Here is a 17,519-nt window from a genome sequence, read left to right on the forward strand (position 1 = left end):
TGAAATGTAGCCATCTGGTCAAATTAGTTGAAAAATTAAACACAGTTGGATAAGCAGGTTTTGTATACATTTCCATCATGATGCTCAGACGATGTAACTTCTTATGTAGATAAGGCTATGCCCTCTTATCTGGGGTTACCTTGGGTCTTGGATTTTACAAACATTGAGATTCCTCAATTGTTATAAATCACTTTATAATAATTTATGAAGGGCTCTGTAGAGAACACCAAAATGTTTTTTTAAATAATATTTTATATTACATTTTTATTTTGCAAGAAAATAAATTATACAACTTAAAAAATAAAATCCAAAAATTAAGCAGTACATCAAAATAGTTCAGCCAGACTGCCATACAAGAAAAAAACTGCTACCAGTCAAATTGTACAGCATTATCTCAGTATGTAGTGGCACACATTCAAAACTGTAAATAACCATATGTTGACAGATATTACAACCTAGGAAACTCAAGTTTGCGCTGCACTCCAGGGTACATATAGTCTATTAACAGGAAAGCTCTCAATACGGATTTATTTCACAAAGAGGACCTTGAATTTACAAAGTTAGCATCCCCACCAGTTCCATGAAGATAGAAAATAGGTTTGCATTAAAGATTCTAAATCTTTCCATGAAGCTATCAAATATTTCTCTCAACTGTATTTGGAAAATTGTACCTTTTACAATAGAGCAATGCAAATAAATCCAAAGTGTTTGACTACTTAAGTCACATTACTTTTTTAAAAACGAGGGGGGAAAGCCACCACTAAAAATTAAGTTTCATTACACTATACTCTGAGGAGAGTTTTAAACAAATAGATAGAAAACAAGTGGGAAGAAATGGAAGACTTCAAAAATTAAATGTGAGTCTCATTTGTGGTGGCAAAGCATTTTTATAACTGTTTAAAATCAATGCAACCTACATTATTTTCACATCCAGAGTATTCCATAATACAGACCACAATAAATTATTGTGGCAACATCCTTTCTTTTTTAAAGAAGCAGCACCTCTTTATGCTAGCTCTCTGGAGGAAAAGATCCAAAGTGCCATGTTACCATATTGCAATGACTATTCATCCTCAATTTGGATGTTTTCCTATTTCTGCCTCCTTTTTAATATATTTTTCCGTTCCTGATAGCCTTAAGGGCATCTTGGTGAAAGTGTCCTGACAAAGAATGCTAAATGTGATTCTGCAGCTGTAAGGAAATTGCTGGTGTGATTTCAGATTTCAGTGGTTTACCATTCCAACATATGTACACACACAAAAAGAAAAGAGAACCGAACCCTGTTATAGGCACATTGTCCATTATAATTCCTCTGGCTCTAAGCACATTTAGGTAACTTATGTAATGAAATAACCTTGATAGGACACACAATGAGCACTGTATGTTCTATGTGACTGAACAAGACATGCTCTCATTGGCAAGATCTAGACAGCCCCATGTGTATTCTTAAAGTGCTTCCATAAATGCATGTTTATTTTGGGCGAATTTTTCTCTTTTTGGCATTTTTTCCTTCAAATTTGAGCCCACTTCTGCCTCTCTTGTTGTAAGACAAAAGGAGCTGTTTGGGTGGGGGGATGCTGTAGTCCTGAATAGTCAGAAATGGAAGTTCATGGATAGCCATGTTTGAATCCTTTCCACTTACTACTATATGCACCATTAAGAAATGAAAAAGAAATGTTTGTGAAAGTACAGTAAGTGGCTAACATTTGGCAATACTAAGTGGCAATACTAAGAAGTTAAATATGAAGAGTAGAGCCCATTTTATATTTATGGCTAAAATCTAGTGGTCAGGTTGTTTCAGTCTAGAGTAGTGGTGGGGATCTGATCAGTGAACTCTTCTATAAATTCTGTTGATTCAGTGGGCCTACTCTACTCGCTACTTACTGCTGGGTATCAGCCAATATGTCATGCTGTTTCCCTCCACAACACCTTTAACAGGAAGCATACCATCTGAAAGCACAATCAATCAGGATATTTAAAATGTATGTGTCCATACATTTATGGAAAAAAATCTGTTTTAATATTAATTTCTAAATGACCTTCCCAAATCAAATGCAGAATTCTAGAAATCCTGAAGCATGTACAAATGACTTTTTGAAACCAACTGTAGTTTTCTTTCCTTTCACATACAGTGAATGTTTAATATGCATGTAGAATTTTTAAAAACTCTTATCGACAAATATTTCAGGCTGAAAATCTGCAATTCTGTGTTAAACATGAAGTGAATATTTTTTTAAAAAATACCCTTTCTTCTACATGTAATAGAAAATGCACACGATAACAGAAACTGAGAATTTTAAATGGCTGTTTTCATATCTGTGGAGACTTCTTGTTCTCTGGCATATTAGAGCACGCCCTGTGTTACTCCCATACATGTATTTTGAAGCTAGCATGTTAACACATTACCAAACTATGTGTGTGCAAAGATGCTAAATGTCTGCTGTAGAATAGAGACACCTACCAAATTCATTTACTCACATAACAATCTCTCTTAATCTCACTTTTCAACCAATAAGGAGCAATGGATACAATTAGTATGCATGAGAACTAATTACCAAAAGGAAAGGCAATTGATCTGGCTGCTAAAATGTCAAAACTAGCTTTATGAAGTCTTTCTCTTGCACAGCAGTGGTAATCAGGCAATAAAACTTGAGCTAATTTTTCTTAATTAAGGTTAAACCTGGGAAGCACTGAGGCTACAGGAATCCAGCTTGTGATGGGTATTTCCAAGCAGCTGGATATCATACCAACTTCACAGTTATTTAGGAACAGATGAAAGACATGGCCATTAACATTTTAAAAATAAGTAATGTGTCAGTTTCCTCCCCCTCAGTAATGGCAGATGTTATGTCTTTGTATCTCTTCCTTTGCTTTTTAAAGTCTTGAGCCACAGTCTTCTAAAGGGGAGACGGGATGGGCACATTCTAACAAGGATTCCTACACATTCCAGTTGAGAACGTGGAGGTTGGCTGTAGCAGTTTTGGGTTGAACAGGCTGTTAAGATTTGTGTCAACCTCTCAAAAGTATGCAACAGCAAGATGATCTAAAGTAGGCTAAAGAATGGTCTTTTTCCACACAGTCAGATTTGTTTTTCCAGAGTCGAACTGTATTTAAAAATGTAACATTAGATATTTTCAAATAAATAATCAAAAGAAAATATAGGGATTGTCAAAATGTTGATTTCTATTCTCGAAGATTTGTACACTGGCAATATTTAATGCAAGCATACCAAGACAGTGAATACAAATATTAAATGTACAAAGAAATACACTTAATATTTCATTTTGTTTCACCAAATATTTCATTTTGTTTCAGCAACCCACCCATGAAAAACAGTTCTGAAAGGTGAAGCAACACCTTTTCTTGAAAAAGCAGAGGATTGAAACAAACCTGTTAAATTAACAAATGTTTGCCCAAATTTGTAAAGAAAAGTAACAAAGTCAATAATCCTACTTAATATCACTTATGTTTCAGTATTCAAAACCAGTCATTATATTGAAACAATTGTTTGAGCCAACAGATAAATATATATCTTCAGCTGCGATGTGTTTGTGTCTCACTCAGATATTATACATAAAAAGGGATCAGAATGAGGACAGCACATTTAAGCTGTTGATTCAAAACACAAAATGTGAAGTGCTACATCTAGTCCTATTTGCTTTTTTAAAAATATGAAAACTAACAGTAGATCCTCAGTGCATGGATATTTGAAGATATTTTTCCTTGTGCAAGTACAGTTCATCTAAAAATTTCAAATCTGTTCTCCTCCAGGTGGGTGCAAATCAAACCTAAAACATCTCACTATAGGCTCTCCAAGAATGCAAGTTTCCGCACAAAAACAGCATGCCATTAAAAGTGTGCAACATGAAGGGAATGTCATCATGCTAGCTGAAAAAAAAGGTTGGCAAAACAAAAGTCCTCTGTAAGGTAAGGCAAGGATTCAAATACGTAATGCAAGTCAAACAAGTCCTTCTTCGGCACAGTTCCCCTTTCTTGTCTTTTTGTCTGCCCACATCACCTTCACTGCACATTTCTTGACATCATCCTATAACAGTCTTCATGCTATGCCATGTATATAAATGTGTTGATATCTGATTCATCTCTTCTGATATATTTGTGTTCTATAAGCCATTCAATCTGCTCTTTTATCATTTTCTTCTGTGGCAAAAACATGTTTTTCAATATCTCTACTAGTTCAGTCTGAAGTTGAGCGTTAGTGATTTTCTTTCTCATTTTCATTATTTGGATGATAGCCTCCTAAGCAAGGGGAAAAGAAGGAAGGACAAAGTACTTTTAAATATATATTGTTGAAAACTAGCAAAGCAAATTTTAAACAATGATTGACAAAGAAACCATACAGCCAACTTCATAAGCAACAGTTTGTATTACATGTCAGGACTCAAGTATTTTGTAAACTGGAATCATATGTTTTAGCAACTAGAAATATAAAGTCTCAGCTTTCCAGTGGAAGCCTTTCTCCCAGGTAAGCCATATTTAGATGTCTATCTGATTGAGTAGAAATCCCAGAGTGGAGAATTGAGATGTAGCCAATAAATCTGAAAATTGCATCCTTAATAACAGCCGCCTACACTGAATGGCATCTTTTAATTTATGCAAACAGAACTGTATGAAAAGTAGCAATTGCAGAGGCAAATCATGGTCAATGGGGTTCTTGTTTCATTCTTCCATAATACAAGCCTACTATATTTTGGAAGCTACAGTGATGTGAGCAAAGGCAGGGGGCTTTTGTTTTTTGATTTGCTTGATACAATCAGCTAGAAACTTGAAACATAAACTATCTGTTTCATACATTATGAACACAAAAGAAAGCACAATATATGAATTTTCAGTTGAAGGAAGAGGGATCAATCTTATCACCGCTGAGTTTGTTCAATCATTCCCTCAGAATAGTGGACTCTTATGAGTTTTGGGATGAGGGGTTCAACATCATATGGATAACATGTGTGAAATAGAAGTTCACAAACATCTATATATAACCATATGGGACAGGACTAGAGAAATGGAAGGAAATAAAACATATCTTTGGGTAGCTGTAGACAAACTGACAAGGCTAGGATTTATGCCATAACAGACAGAGATTTTTGCTAATTTTGAACAAGAAATAAAGGCAAGCTGTTTTTATTTCATTACTATTACTATTAGCCTATTGCAGTAGTGGCAATCAAGAGGATTAATTCTGCACAAAAACATCACAATTCATGATCCCACTGAACTGCCCAAATCTCTGGTGATCAGTCTACAACAGTTTGAAATTCGCTCCCAATCCAATACTGAATGTATTAAAATCTCCTCAAATCCCCTAATGGTTCTCTGCTGATCTTCCCCTTTGCAGAATTGTACCTTGCTAATTCAGTAGTCAAACCAGACTTCACCAGCCTACACTATGGAGCTCTTTGGTCACAAAAGTCAATTAAATAGAATCCTCACATCCTACAATGTCAGTCTCTGTGTCATATACTGTAATTAGATACACTGTGAAGCAACAAGGGGAATTGTCAGGCAACAAGACACTCCAAATCTTTTAAGAAGCTACCCACAGATGACATCTGTTAAGCCATAATCATTTAAAAACAGATCACTTAATTGATGCAATTGGGAAAATGTTTCAAACCAGCATATTATTGTCAATTGTTAACATACCTGGGTTCGTAATATTCTTAGCTGGACTATCCCTTCATTCTCTTCTTCCCGCATTCTCTCCGTTGTTAGTTGTAGTCTACCAATTAGGTTTATTTTTCCTCTCTTTTGAACTTTAGCATTTTTTCTGAAAGAATCAAACAAGAGATGAAGCAAAAGAGAGAGAAAAGGGGGGAAATTACCCTTATACTTCCTAGCCCTCACTGGCACGTAGCTTTCAAGGAACTCAGATGAAGATGCTTCTGAATGCCAATACACAGGACTGAATTTTTACCTTTTAAATTCAAGTTGTTGATGTTTTTAGATAGCTAGCCAAGAGTTCTCATAAACCACCTTGTAACACATACTGATATAATTTTCTTCAAATGATAAGATGACCAGAGATCTTTTGTTATAGGGCAGCAGATCTTTTGTTATAGGGTAGTACCCTATAACAAAAGCAGAGATCTTTTGTTATAAGATACTCATGTAAATAAATGGGTTGTGTGGCTTGCCTATGGCTGTCTAATTCCTTCACTGCAAAAGTGAAATTCAGACAAAGAGAGAACTTGCTCTTCTTCATCTGCCACACCAAAACACACATGGTAATTGTGTAACAGTAACAGGGAGATTTTTTTTAAAAAAAGGATTGTTGCTGAAAAAATGTGGCATTTGGAAGCAAATCCAACAAGCCAACACTCTGGCCTGTTACAAAAAGAGGGAGATCCCCCAGAGGAAGAGTTTGAGGAGGAATAATATGTTACACCTCGAACTATTCTGCACGTCCCTATCCTTCACACTACAAGGTGAGTTACTGAGACGCAATTTCATCATCTTAATGAGATGGAAAAGAAATTCATAGAAAAACCTTTTGGTCTTGAGTAATGGACTATGCACAGAGAAGGAGCAGTGAAATCCACTGCAGAACTGCTTGAACAGGGACCACAAGAATAAACATACTGTCACCTGCATAACTAGGGAACCGGTGGAATTTCATAAGCACACAGTTTTCCATCACTAACTTTAAACTAGATTAGGCCTTACAGTCTCTCCTTCATATCAACACAACTAACCCAGTTTGTCCTACTGCTGCTGCTTTTACCTTAACAACCATCAAGCAGTCATATCAAAGCCACTGTATCCCTCCTCACTTTTGCTAGCTCATATCAGCCTTATTCAAGTTGTTTGCACTCGCCTACCACCACTTTCCTATGCTTCACCATTCTTACTGTAAAGACATGCCTGAAGAAAGAATTTCAACCTAATGAAAGAATTTCCTAAAGAATTTCAAACTTATGAAAATATTTCCTAAATATGTAAAGGATAGGATCTACCTGGACACACCTTGGGAATCTCACCTAGGCATCTTCTATCTCCTAACAAAAAATTATAATTCAGACAATCCTGGCCCATCCCATTTTCTTTGCTACAAATAAAATCAGTTCCAACTTGCCTCAAAGGAAGCTATAGTGTAAGAATTTGGGAAACTTCTCAGTTTAAAGACAAATTCAAAATTACTTTCTGGACCTCTAAAAGGGATACAGTGAAGTATTTTTCACAAAACAATAATGGAAACCTTCAAGAATGAAAACATCTGTGGTTTTCTCAAACTATAAATGGAATATATACTAAGGGAGAACATTTGAACATAAAAGGCCAAGTGCTGAATATTTACTATCAGTTATACTTGACAACAACTTATATGTTGAAAACAAACAACTCAGAACAACTTAGAAATGAAGTTGAATACAAAAAAATTGATCTGTATGTTAAAATTCCAGTCTGATGTATTTTCAAAAATGAACTTTAGAACAGCTAAGCCACTAAATATAGAAATGTGTCTTTTGTGCTCTATAAAATGTTCACAGAATAAATCAATGTTACATCTTACATTAAGCTGAACTCCTGGTTCACTGAGAAGAGGGTTCCTTCAGTGAAGTCTTTGGGTGAATTGACTTGAGGTTCATATAACAAAACCTGACGTTTCAACTTTGGAAATGCTACAAGAGACTAATAAGAAGAAAAGATGAAAGAACCACGAAATTAAGTTGTCAGATAGAAATTAGGATGGCAGTTTTCAATCACATTTATATTCACAAAGCAGTCTATAATTCAATGTATTCCTTTTAATTTGGGGTGCTTTGTTTTAACCAGTTAGTTATTAAAACAGTAACCCCCTAATTACATACTTCTGTAAAATATAAACCAACATTAGTTTTGGAAAACTTTAAGTTAAAAAAACCTCCAAACCCTATGGTTTCACCTGCCCCCAATTATTTTTAACAGGCTTATCAAACAAAAAATGATACACAAAAAAGGCTGTACAGTGGTACCTCACAAGACGATTACCCCTCAAAACGACAAATCTGCACAATGATGAGGTTTTGCAACCGCCATTTTGCTTCGGAAAACAGTGGTTCCTATGGGGGAATTTCGCTGGACTACGATTTGGTTCGTGCTTTGAGGACCGTTTTTTCGTAAGACGATGATTTTTACAGCTGATCATCGGCTTCGCAAAATGGCTTCCCTAGGGGCGATCTTCGCAAAACGGGTGTTTTCGGGCCCATTTTTTGCAAGACAGTGATTTAAAACAGCTGATCGGCGCTTTGCAAGCAGCTTCCCATGGGCAATTTTCGCTGGACAACGACAATTTTTCCCCATTGGAAGGCATTAAACGGGTTTCAATGCATTCCAATGGGGAAACGCTTTTAGCAAGATGATGTTTTCACAAGACAGTGATTTCAATGGCACGAATTAACATAGTCTTGCGGGGCACCACTGTATTCACATCACGCTAAACCATGCTAGGAGAATTTAGAGAGCCCAGCAGCCTCTTCCACCTGGGTTGCACCAGCCCTTTCTAGAAAAACATAGGTGAGCAGCAGAGGTCACTTCTAGTTTCGAAAAAATTATCTGGGGATGGAAACTTGGCAGAATTGTATTCTCTGGGGGCCTGACTCCCCCTTTTTTCCAATGAGGGTGACATTGGGTGTTGGAGGCTGCAAAAAAACAGCCTTGAGAAGTCAGAAGCAGCCTGTGGGGCATCCAATCCCTGCACTAGATATTACTGCAGCCTTCCCCAAACTGGTGCTCTACCACATACAGACTACAGCTATTAGAATATCTAAGCCAGTATAGCTTGAAGGTTAGGAAAGCTGATTTAGTATGCATACTTTAGCATTTTGTCCAAACTGACAGAAATGTAGTTAATACAATGGTCTGTTTAAATGAAATAACTCATAAACCATGTATGATGCTGACTTTTTGAAACAGACCATAGTTAATATTAATCAGATTATTAATCTAATATTAATGGACCAATTATCTTCTAAAGTTATGTCAATTGTGCTACACCAGTATAATTAAGAGGAATAGCTGTGCAATGCAAGAGTGGAACAACTGTTGTAATTCTGGTTACTAGAGACTGCTTCAACATTCTGTAATTATAATCATGTTATTTTAAAATCCATTACAGAAAGATGAAGCACCAGGCAAAAGGTGATGAGAAACATCACTGCCTCAAACCCCAAGGAGGTTCCGCCAGACAGAATAAGCTATAATAAGTTATAAGGATAAACACAATCCACATATTTTTATATTTAACCCCCAAACTGTCTTGTGAGGACTGTATTCTTAAAGGTGGGTACAAAATATCTCAAGTGCACACTAGAGATGCAGCCTTATCATTCTGCAGCATTACAAACTCACCTGTTCTTCAGTTACAAGTTGACTCACCGTTAGAAAAGGGCTAATGCAATGGGGTGAGCTAGACAGTAATGTTAAGTGATGACTCAGTAGCATTAGCCAATTAAGTTCATCTGGGATCTTTAAAACAGCATCATGGGGAAAATTTTTGTTCTAGAGAAAATGTCTGGACAGCTGGATTCCCACTACACTGTAATGGCAGATCATGAAGAACCAAGAAGAGGGCTTTATAATCATGAGTAATTTAAGAACCCACATAAGCTGGACATGTGAGGGATTTTAGCCTTATTTGTTTTTATTTTAGAGCCATGTCTGCAACTCATGTGATTTTGTTTACAGTAGCAGGAAAAGAGTCCTGTTCTGCTCATAGCCTGATTCCTACACTGTCTTGTATTCTTTCTTGATATAATAAACCTTAAATTCTTAAAATCAATCAAGTCTGTATCAGTGCTTTTGCCTGCTCTGCACATAAACTGTAATTCCCCAGTCAAAAACCTTTTAGGGCCTGACCTATTTTATCACATCTCCTGGTCACTAGGTTGGAGACGGATTCTCCACAACCAAAATGTTTCTTCCGCATTTCATTTGGGGTGGGTTGGAGGGGGGTAGGATTGGAAAAAAAGTAAAAAGTGGTGGTTTTACCAAGTAAATAAGTATGGCTTGTCATCTTCCTGCAAAATGTGGGCCAAGGGAGAGCACAAATTACTTACTGTATTTTTCCCCTCTATAAGACACACCTGACCATAAGACGCAGTTACGGTAACTACCTGCGATCTCCCTCCTCTCCCCTCCAGTACAAGGAATGGTTCCCACGAAGAGTGCTGGAAGTAAAACTCCACTCCCCTTTCAGAGAATGGTACGTTCTGTCTTCATGCATGCACCTACAACTGCTAAGGCATCAGGGGTAGGGAGCCACCAGCTCCCTTACCGCCCCAGCCAGCTCATCATCTCTATGAGACTTGTCAGTTCACCGCTTGTGGTCCAGAAGCGCTCCTAGGCCCTGCCGCAGAAGGGGAGGAGAAGGGTGGCATGATGGTGATGGCAGGGGCTCGGCCTGGTGCTGAACAAACCAATATCGGCGGCAGGTGTGAGAAGGGGAAGCCGGAGGTGGCAGCATGGAAGACAGGAGGCGGAGCTCACCTCTTTCCCTGCGGAGTCGAGCTTTTGTTGCTGGCGGTGGGAAGCCAAAGAAGATTCCTGGGGCATGCTGTTGGGCTTGCTGTTGGGGTCGGGAGGGTAAAAAAAGACTTGGGGGGAGGAGTACAGAACTCAGTCACGTATGACAGTGGCATGGGCTCTGGGGAGGTCTGTTAATGTCCACAAATTGCACCATTTTTTACAGTATTCAGTCCATAAGATGCACACACTCCTCCCCAGTTTTTTTTTGGGGGGGGAGTGCATCTTATGGAGCGAAAAATACAGTAACATTTATTTGGAAGTTGGGTCATAGCAACTCGACTTCTTACTAGGTTGAAACATTTCGCTACTTGAAAGAAGTGTCTTGGATAAGTAGTGAAAGGTTTCAACCTAACAAGAAGTCCAGTTGTCATGACTCAACTTCCAGATAACCTCATCTGAAGGACTGAGAATCTTCACAGATACTTACATTTATGTAAAACATAACCCAACTTTAAATGTTTTCACTTTAAGACTAACATACTAATTTTCAAGAACAGATAACTTTTACTCTCCTCTTTTTCACTCTGCATATTGTATTTCAATGATTACAACTTTCATTTAAAAAAAGACAATAGAATTAAAATTGTGCTTTCCTACAAAAGTATCAAAGTTTCAAAATGTTATTTTCATGATTCTATAACAAACATTTTTTGAAAGCTGGAGACATACCCACAAAGTTCTCCTAAGTTCAGCATCAGGGAGTTCTGTTGCCAATTTAAGATTTTCAAAGCTGATCTTCTCACGGGGTCTTTGGTTCCATGCAAAAAGCACAGCCAGCTGAAACGTTGTTACTTCCAAGTCGTATTGGCCAACTTCATTCTTAAAAGTTATCTGTCAATGGGACCAAAAATTATCCATGACCTTTACCTGTGCAAAAACTTATTTCCAAGTCAATGAGACTGAGTATATAGTTAAAAAAATTACAAAGCTGAAGTGAGTAGCATATGCATACATACAATGCCATTGGACATAAGGTGATGCCAGTGAAGCTTCCTGCCACTGTGATTCTTTTTGTAGAACTCCTCTACCTCAGGGATGAGGTCTTCTAATTCCGTGGGCAGTGATACAAAAACTTTTTCAGAACTTCTGGACCAAGCTCCAGCATTTAAAATTTTAATATTCACAGAATCGGCTGTATAAAGAGGAAAAAACAAGAACAACCAAATGATACTGAAGCCAAGTAAGTCAGTACAAGATGACAGCAGAAACAAATTTGAAATGTTAAGCCAAACAGAAAGAAAGAAAGAAAGAAAGAAAGAAAGAAAGAAAGAAAGAAAGAAAGAAACTGACAGTGTATTTTCATGCTGGAGTTAACGAAAAGACATAGAATATACATGAAAAAAGGAAAAATACCTGGTAGGGCCAACTTATTATTTTTGTGCATTTCCTTAAAGGCTTGGTTCAAATCTTCAGAAACTTTAATATCCTGGAACATTCTTGCCAACTTATTTACATAATCAGCTGGCATACCTACTTCCTGCATAAAGACAAGACAAATTAAATCTAGATAACAGGATCTTTACAGCAACTAGCATCTTCTCTCCCCTCATTCCATCCCCAGTTATAATTGGAACAAAAGGTCTAATAGCAGTTAAAAACTACACTTAATGACCTTACAAGCAGTGGCTATGGAAAACTAGGTCTTCAAGTGGAGTGGAATAGACATACACAATCTTCAATATAGTAAACATCCCAGTGATTAATTCTGCAAATCCAATACACCAAGTCCGAGAAATTCAGTTATGCACAATTATACCAACTGATGATAAACGTTTCCTGTCTGAAGCACTTGGGGCTGGGCGTATCTCTACCCCATTATGCATTATCAACAAAGCCTGAAGAGAGTCTGGCTGAAGGCTGGGAGCAGGATCCAGAACCATTTCCTCATATACAGTGTGGTATGGGGTGGAGTGGCAGGGACTGAGGCCAAAGCAAAGTGCCACCAGTTATTTAACCTCTATACAAATCATTATCATACCGTACTATAGATTTTATTTAATCTAAGTAAAATCATGAGTTCCATGGCTCAGGCCTTCGTCCAGTAATGTCATTTAGTAATGTTTTGTAAAAGGTTCGCTACAGTAAAAGATGTACACTTTCAGAGTTAGCACAAGGGTGTAGCACCCACTAATTTGTGCAGCTGCCTGTACAACAATGCAATCCAGTGGTATTTTCAGCCTTCTAGCATTACACGGGATTCAGGCCAAAATCTGATCCCTACTAAATATCCAATGCAAATGTATTATGAAACAGGACCATAATAAATTTTTTACTATATAAACTCAAACAGTCACTTTTAAAAATAGTCTTTTTGAAAACAAAACCTCTATTTGCAGACTGGTGAAAAGGTCCTACAAGATAAATTTATAATTAGAACAGTTTGATGTTTGATTCAAGCATTTGCTTTCCAAGGTAGTGAAAACACAGTGTACTTACCCTCAACCATTCCACCATGTTTTCTTCTATTTCACTATCTGCTGATATATCCAGTATAAGACGTCTTGTTAAATGAGCTTTGTGGTATCTCATGAAGACATCTTTGTTTTGCACGTACTTGAGTACCAATAACTGTTTTTTAAAAACATATAAGTTTTGGTGACTGTCGTGAATCTCAACTGTTATCGCATAAAAGCGCCAGGAAGTGGATAGCTTATGTTCTAAAATGCATCTCGTTGGGGAATGACATACTCTAGGAAACTGCTAAGCATTTCAATGAATTTCTTGTCTAAGTATCACCGAGGAACAAACAATTTTAATAACATACCACTTCACTTTTAACTTAAAAACTTTTGTGTCTTCCCATTTTGAACACGACTACATCTTAGTTAGCAAAAGTACTTAGTTAGCAAAAGTACTGCATATTTTGCAGTACAGTGTGACCTCAACTTATGAACGTCCCTATCTATGAACATTTCGACTTATGAATGGCTCCATTCGCAAAAATTGGCATCGACTTGCAAACGGAGCCTCGACCTACAAACAAAAGGGAGGGGTAAAAGGGTGGGAAATTCAAATTTCCTGCCCTTTTCCCCTGCCTTTTTGCTTTCAGAGGTCTCAAAGGGCTTCCTCTGATGTCGGGGGGAAAGCCCTTGGAGACCTCCAGAGGCAAAAAGGCAGGGGAAAAGGGCAAGAAATTCAAATTTGCAGCCCTTTCCCCTTGCCTTTATGGATTTTCTCTTCCCTCGAAATGCGATCGGTTTTCAATGCATTTCTATGGGAAATGGTGCTTCAACTTAAGAACGTTTCGACTTAAGAACGCAGTCCCAATACGGATTAAGTTCTTAAGTCGAGGTAATACTGTACATTAGTACTGTAAAATATGATAGCATATAATATGAACTAATCATTCCTATAAAATAAAAGGTGCCAAATATAATAAATCCTGTCCCCTAATCCTTGAGACATGGGAATCTTGTCAACAATAGGAAAAGATTTGACATTCAAGGTAGCCTAATTTATCACTTCTTTTGGCAAACTGCTACTAGTGAACAAGAGAGCCCTTTAAAGTCTGGAATAGAAATAAAAATGTAACAGTTGTTTAAAATGAATATAATCTAACATAAAAATAGACTTTATTGGTATTACGGTCCAAAAACATAGGATAAAAGAAAAACTATTGGGATACAATGGAACTCACAATCCTGTCATGGCAGCCATAAAGTCTTAGGTCAGCAGCCATAAAACTGCTTTCTACTATATCTGACTACAGCTAACAGTTGTTAGGAACAAAAGCAATTTAATTGGTTTAGAATAAATTAAATCCTAGCAATATGAAAAAAAAAACTTGATAGTTATGAGTTCCTCAAATTAAATGAAAAATACTAATAAGGGTGCCAATTTGATACTTCCTTTATTCCATGCAAATATCACTGAATTCATTGGGACTTATTTCTTAGTAGACATGTATAGGGCTGCACTATTATGCATATATAATAAACCAATCAGCTAAACTGATTGCAACCGACACAGCCACAATCTCCCCATTTCAGCAACTGTGTCAAGGACTGAACCAATGTAGCAATGAACTCTAAACCTGTTGGCCACCTTTTCCCATTAATCCTCACTTAAAACTTACACAGTAGTAAGCTGCTGTTTCTGAAGGCAGGGTGGTGAGAAAGAAACCTCAACTGTAATTTCCCCCCCTCTCCAATAAAAAGGTAGAAAGAACACAACAACATACCACTTCTTTAAGCTTTGCTTCAATTTCTTCAGAGGTTAGTTTTTTGCTTAGCGGCGTTTTTCTCAATAACATATCACAATAATTAGCAAGTAGCTCTGGGCACTTGGATTCTGGCTGTGTTTTCAATCCAACACTAGAAGAAGGTGAGAAGGAGTTGTTATAATACGACCCTACAACCTCTATCACCAGGCTGCACACCATTACAGAAGTACAGGCTATTGCAAATTACTTAATGGAAGGTGGGTTCCCACAGTGTAAGAGCAAACATTTTCACACATCTGAAAGCCCCGCTGGCCTTTTCTTTTCTTCCAATACATTCACATTTTTCACAGATGCGATTAAAACTGAACATAGTAATTTGCATACATGAATTAAAAAAACTCTACTCAGAAATCCATAGAAAAGCACTCCAACATGTATAAGAGATGGGTGTTTGCATAAGAGTCTGAAAAGAATTATCAGCTGCATGTGCTTGAAATTCCTAGCAAAACGTTAAGTGGGGAAACAGAGGTCACCAACAGAGAGATTGTGTGGAAGAAAAGGAATGAAACTCCTCTGAAGGAAATCTCTTTCATCTTCCATCTATATTGTGGCAAAGCACCTGGATTTTCTTTTTAATCCTTTCAAGAATACAAATATGATATGACTTATCAACCATGGGTTGTGTGTTTCCTTGGCAGAGCAGGGATTCGAAACCAGTTCTCCAGAGTCCTAGATCCATCACTCTATCCACCACACCACAATGGGAATTACTGTACCATGGGTGATGCAGGGCAATTTTATATAGACAAAACGACTGAAGCAAAATCCTCAGAAGAAACTACATCAATGGCAAGTCCTAAAACCTGGAACTATGAAGACTTGTGACTGACCTAACTAGTGCTGGCTTTTGCCAGACTGGCTTATGCTAGAAGAATTTTGATAGAATTTTCAAACTCTTTTTATTTTAAAAGGTTTTCATTAATTCTTAACTGGAACAATACTATTTTCATCATAATTAATGTATTTAGATTTTTTTTGTTCAGAAGCACCCCTCAAACATCCAGTATGGAAACTGTGATGCCAGCTACTGCAAATGCTCTTGATGTTGCTGATAATGGGCAATATATCATGTGCATTTGGGGCAGCTAGTGCATGTCCATAGTGCATGTCTAAGGCTCATAAAGCACAGTGATATTGGTATGAAGTTGCCTGTTTGTCTCTACACTTGCAAAGAACTGTGTCAGGCAAAAGCTCCACTTTTTGAAGTTCACCTTGGTTCTACCAACTTCAGTCTGTAGCCTGTTACATGACTTCCAAGTAATCCAGTTTTCTGTGTGACTGGAGGCTACACTTTTCACCCATTTTAAGAGGTAGGTAGTTCTTTCTTTCCACATTACAGTCAGGGCATTTTTGCTGTTTCTTCAGGATTCACAGACATTTGGGGAAAAAAACTTTCAATGATCTTAACTCAGTGGAGATATCCAGCTGCAGAGCCAAAGGTTGGGAGTTTGATTCCCCATTTTGCCTCCTTGACAAGGGCTGGACTCAATGATCCATAGGGTCCCTTCCAGCTCTGCAGTTCTAAAGATCGTTATTAAGATAGTGACTAATCTGGGAAGGGTAGGATGGTAGCCAAACACTGGATACACATTTGATGTAGATGCTTTGAGTCATTATTACCTGTTACCTCTCACTGAGTGCAATGTTTGCCAGGTTTTGGTTTTATAGTGGTGATACAGGTTTCACCGAGTGCTACATCTGTATGTTTTGTAGGGAATGAACTATACCAGAGCAGTCTGGCATATTCACCCGCAGAGTAGCATTGGGCCAAGTCTGCATTTCTCAGTGGCTGAATCCTGTTGGCACAAGTTTATGGTGTACAACCATAAACTTGTATGATATCATCATCCATCAAAAGAAATCTTTAATATCATTTATAACTTCCTCTCCCACCCCCCTTTCAGGTTCCAAGGCTTCCTAGGGATCATTTTTGCCCTTGGGAAGTCACTGGGAAACCTGGGGTAAGGATGAAGTCTTTTAATATCAGAAAATTGGCAAAGGTGGCCCTGCCACCAGATCAAGACCACCACTGGTCATCTGACAGCAGTTTTCTGATATTAAAGGCTTCTCCCACCAAGGCTCTGAAAAAATGTTCTAAGAGCAAAAGAGAACCTTAGGGAGTCTTAAAAGCTGAATAGGGGAATAGAAAACTTGAAATTAATTTAAAATAAAGATTTTTATCATCAGATGATGACACAAACCAGATTGTGCAGGATAAACCTCTGCCAACAGGATTTAAGCCACTGTTTTATCTGTTATGTGATTTAACTGGTTCCTGATAGCTTTCAAAGAATAATGTTCTTTGCACAAACCTGTTGCTTTGTGTTCTGGGAGTGTTTCTTGTAGGTCAGTATATGATTCAAGGATACATCTAGCTCAGTGCTTTAGGTTTCTGGATGCAGAACCAGAAGTTGGGAGTCTTTCTGTCTTCTTGACAGGCACTGGATTCAATGATCCACAGTGTCCCTTCCAACTCTGCAGCTTGACAACTAAAACAATTTGGGGCAGAACAATGATCTGGTTGGACACCCTTCCAGATAACCTGGTTTCTGAGATGTCTGTGTATGTCTTAGATAAAAAGCACATATTTGAGTTTTAGTAGGGCTGGATTTAAGTTGGCTTCTATCATAACATGTCTCACATTCTTCTGCTGCATTGGCTAAAAGATATTTGACCATCTGAGAACTGTCTGATTAAGCAAATGCAATCACCTGCAAAAATAAAACTCCAGAAGCACCACTGGATGAACAACTATACGACTTTGACAACGGCCTGC

General features: G+C 37.7%; 1 protein-coding gene across 2 annotated transcripts in view; it reads right to left on the reverse strand.

Annotated features, from left to right (window-relative positions):
- Positions 1-234: 234 nt before the first annotated feature.
- Positions 235-17,519, reverse strand: part of CUL5 (cullin 5) — a 45,798-nt gene continuing 28,513 nt past the window's right edge. For both annotated transcript variants that reach the window (XM_020803134.3, XM_020803133.3), the window contains 8 exons: positions 14,702-14,834; positions 12,958-13,089; positions 11,875-11,998; positions 11,478-11,653; positions 11,191-11,352; positions 7,529-7,647; positions 5,662-5,785; positions 235-4,257 (listed from right to left, as the gene is read on the reverse strand). In XM_020803134.3, coding sequence (XP_020658793.1) covers positions 4,063-4,257; positions 5,662-5,785; positions 7,529-7,647; positions 11,191-11,352; positions 11,478-11,653; positions 11,875-11,998; positions 12,958-13,089; positions 14,702-14,834 — 1,165 coding nt within the window. In that variant the 3' untranslated portion in view covers positions 235-4,062. The remainder of the gene's footprint in view (positions 4,258-5,661; positions 5,786-7,528; positions 7,648-11,190; positions 11,353-11,477; positions 11,654-11,874; positions 11,999-12,957; positions 13,090-14,701; positions 14,835-17,519) is intronic.

This window comes from Pogona vitticeps, chromosome 3, assembly GCF_051106095.1.
Source record: "Pogona vitticeps strain Pit_001003342236 chromosome 3, PviZW2.1, whole genome shotgun sequence".
NCBI lineage: Eukaryota > Metazoa > Chordata > Lepidosauria > Squamata > Agamidae > Pogona > Pogona vitticeps.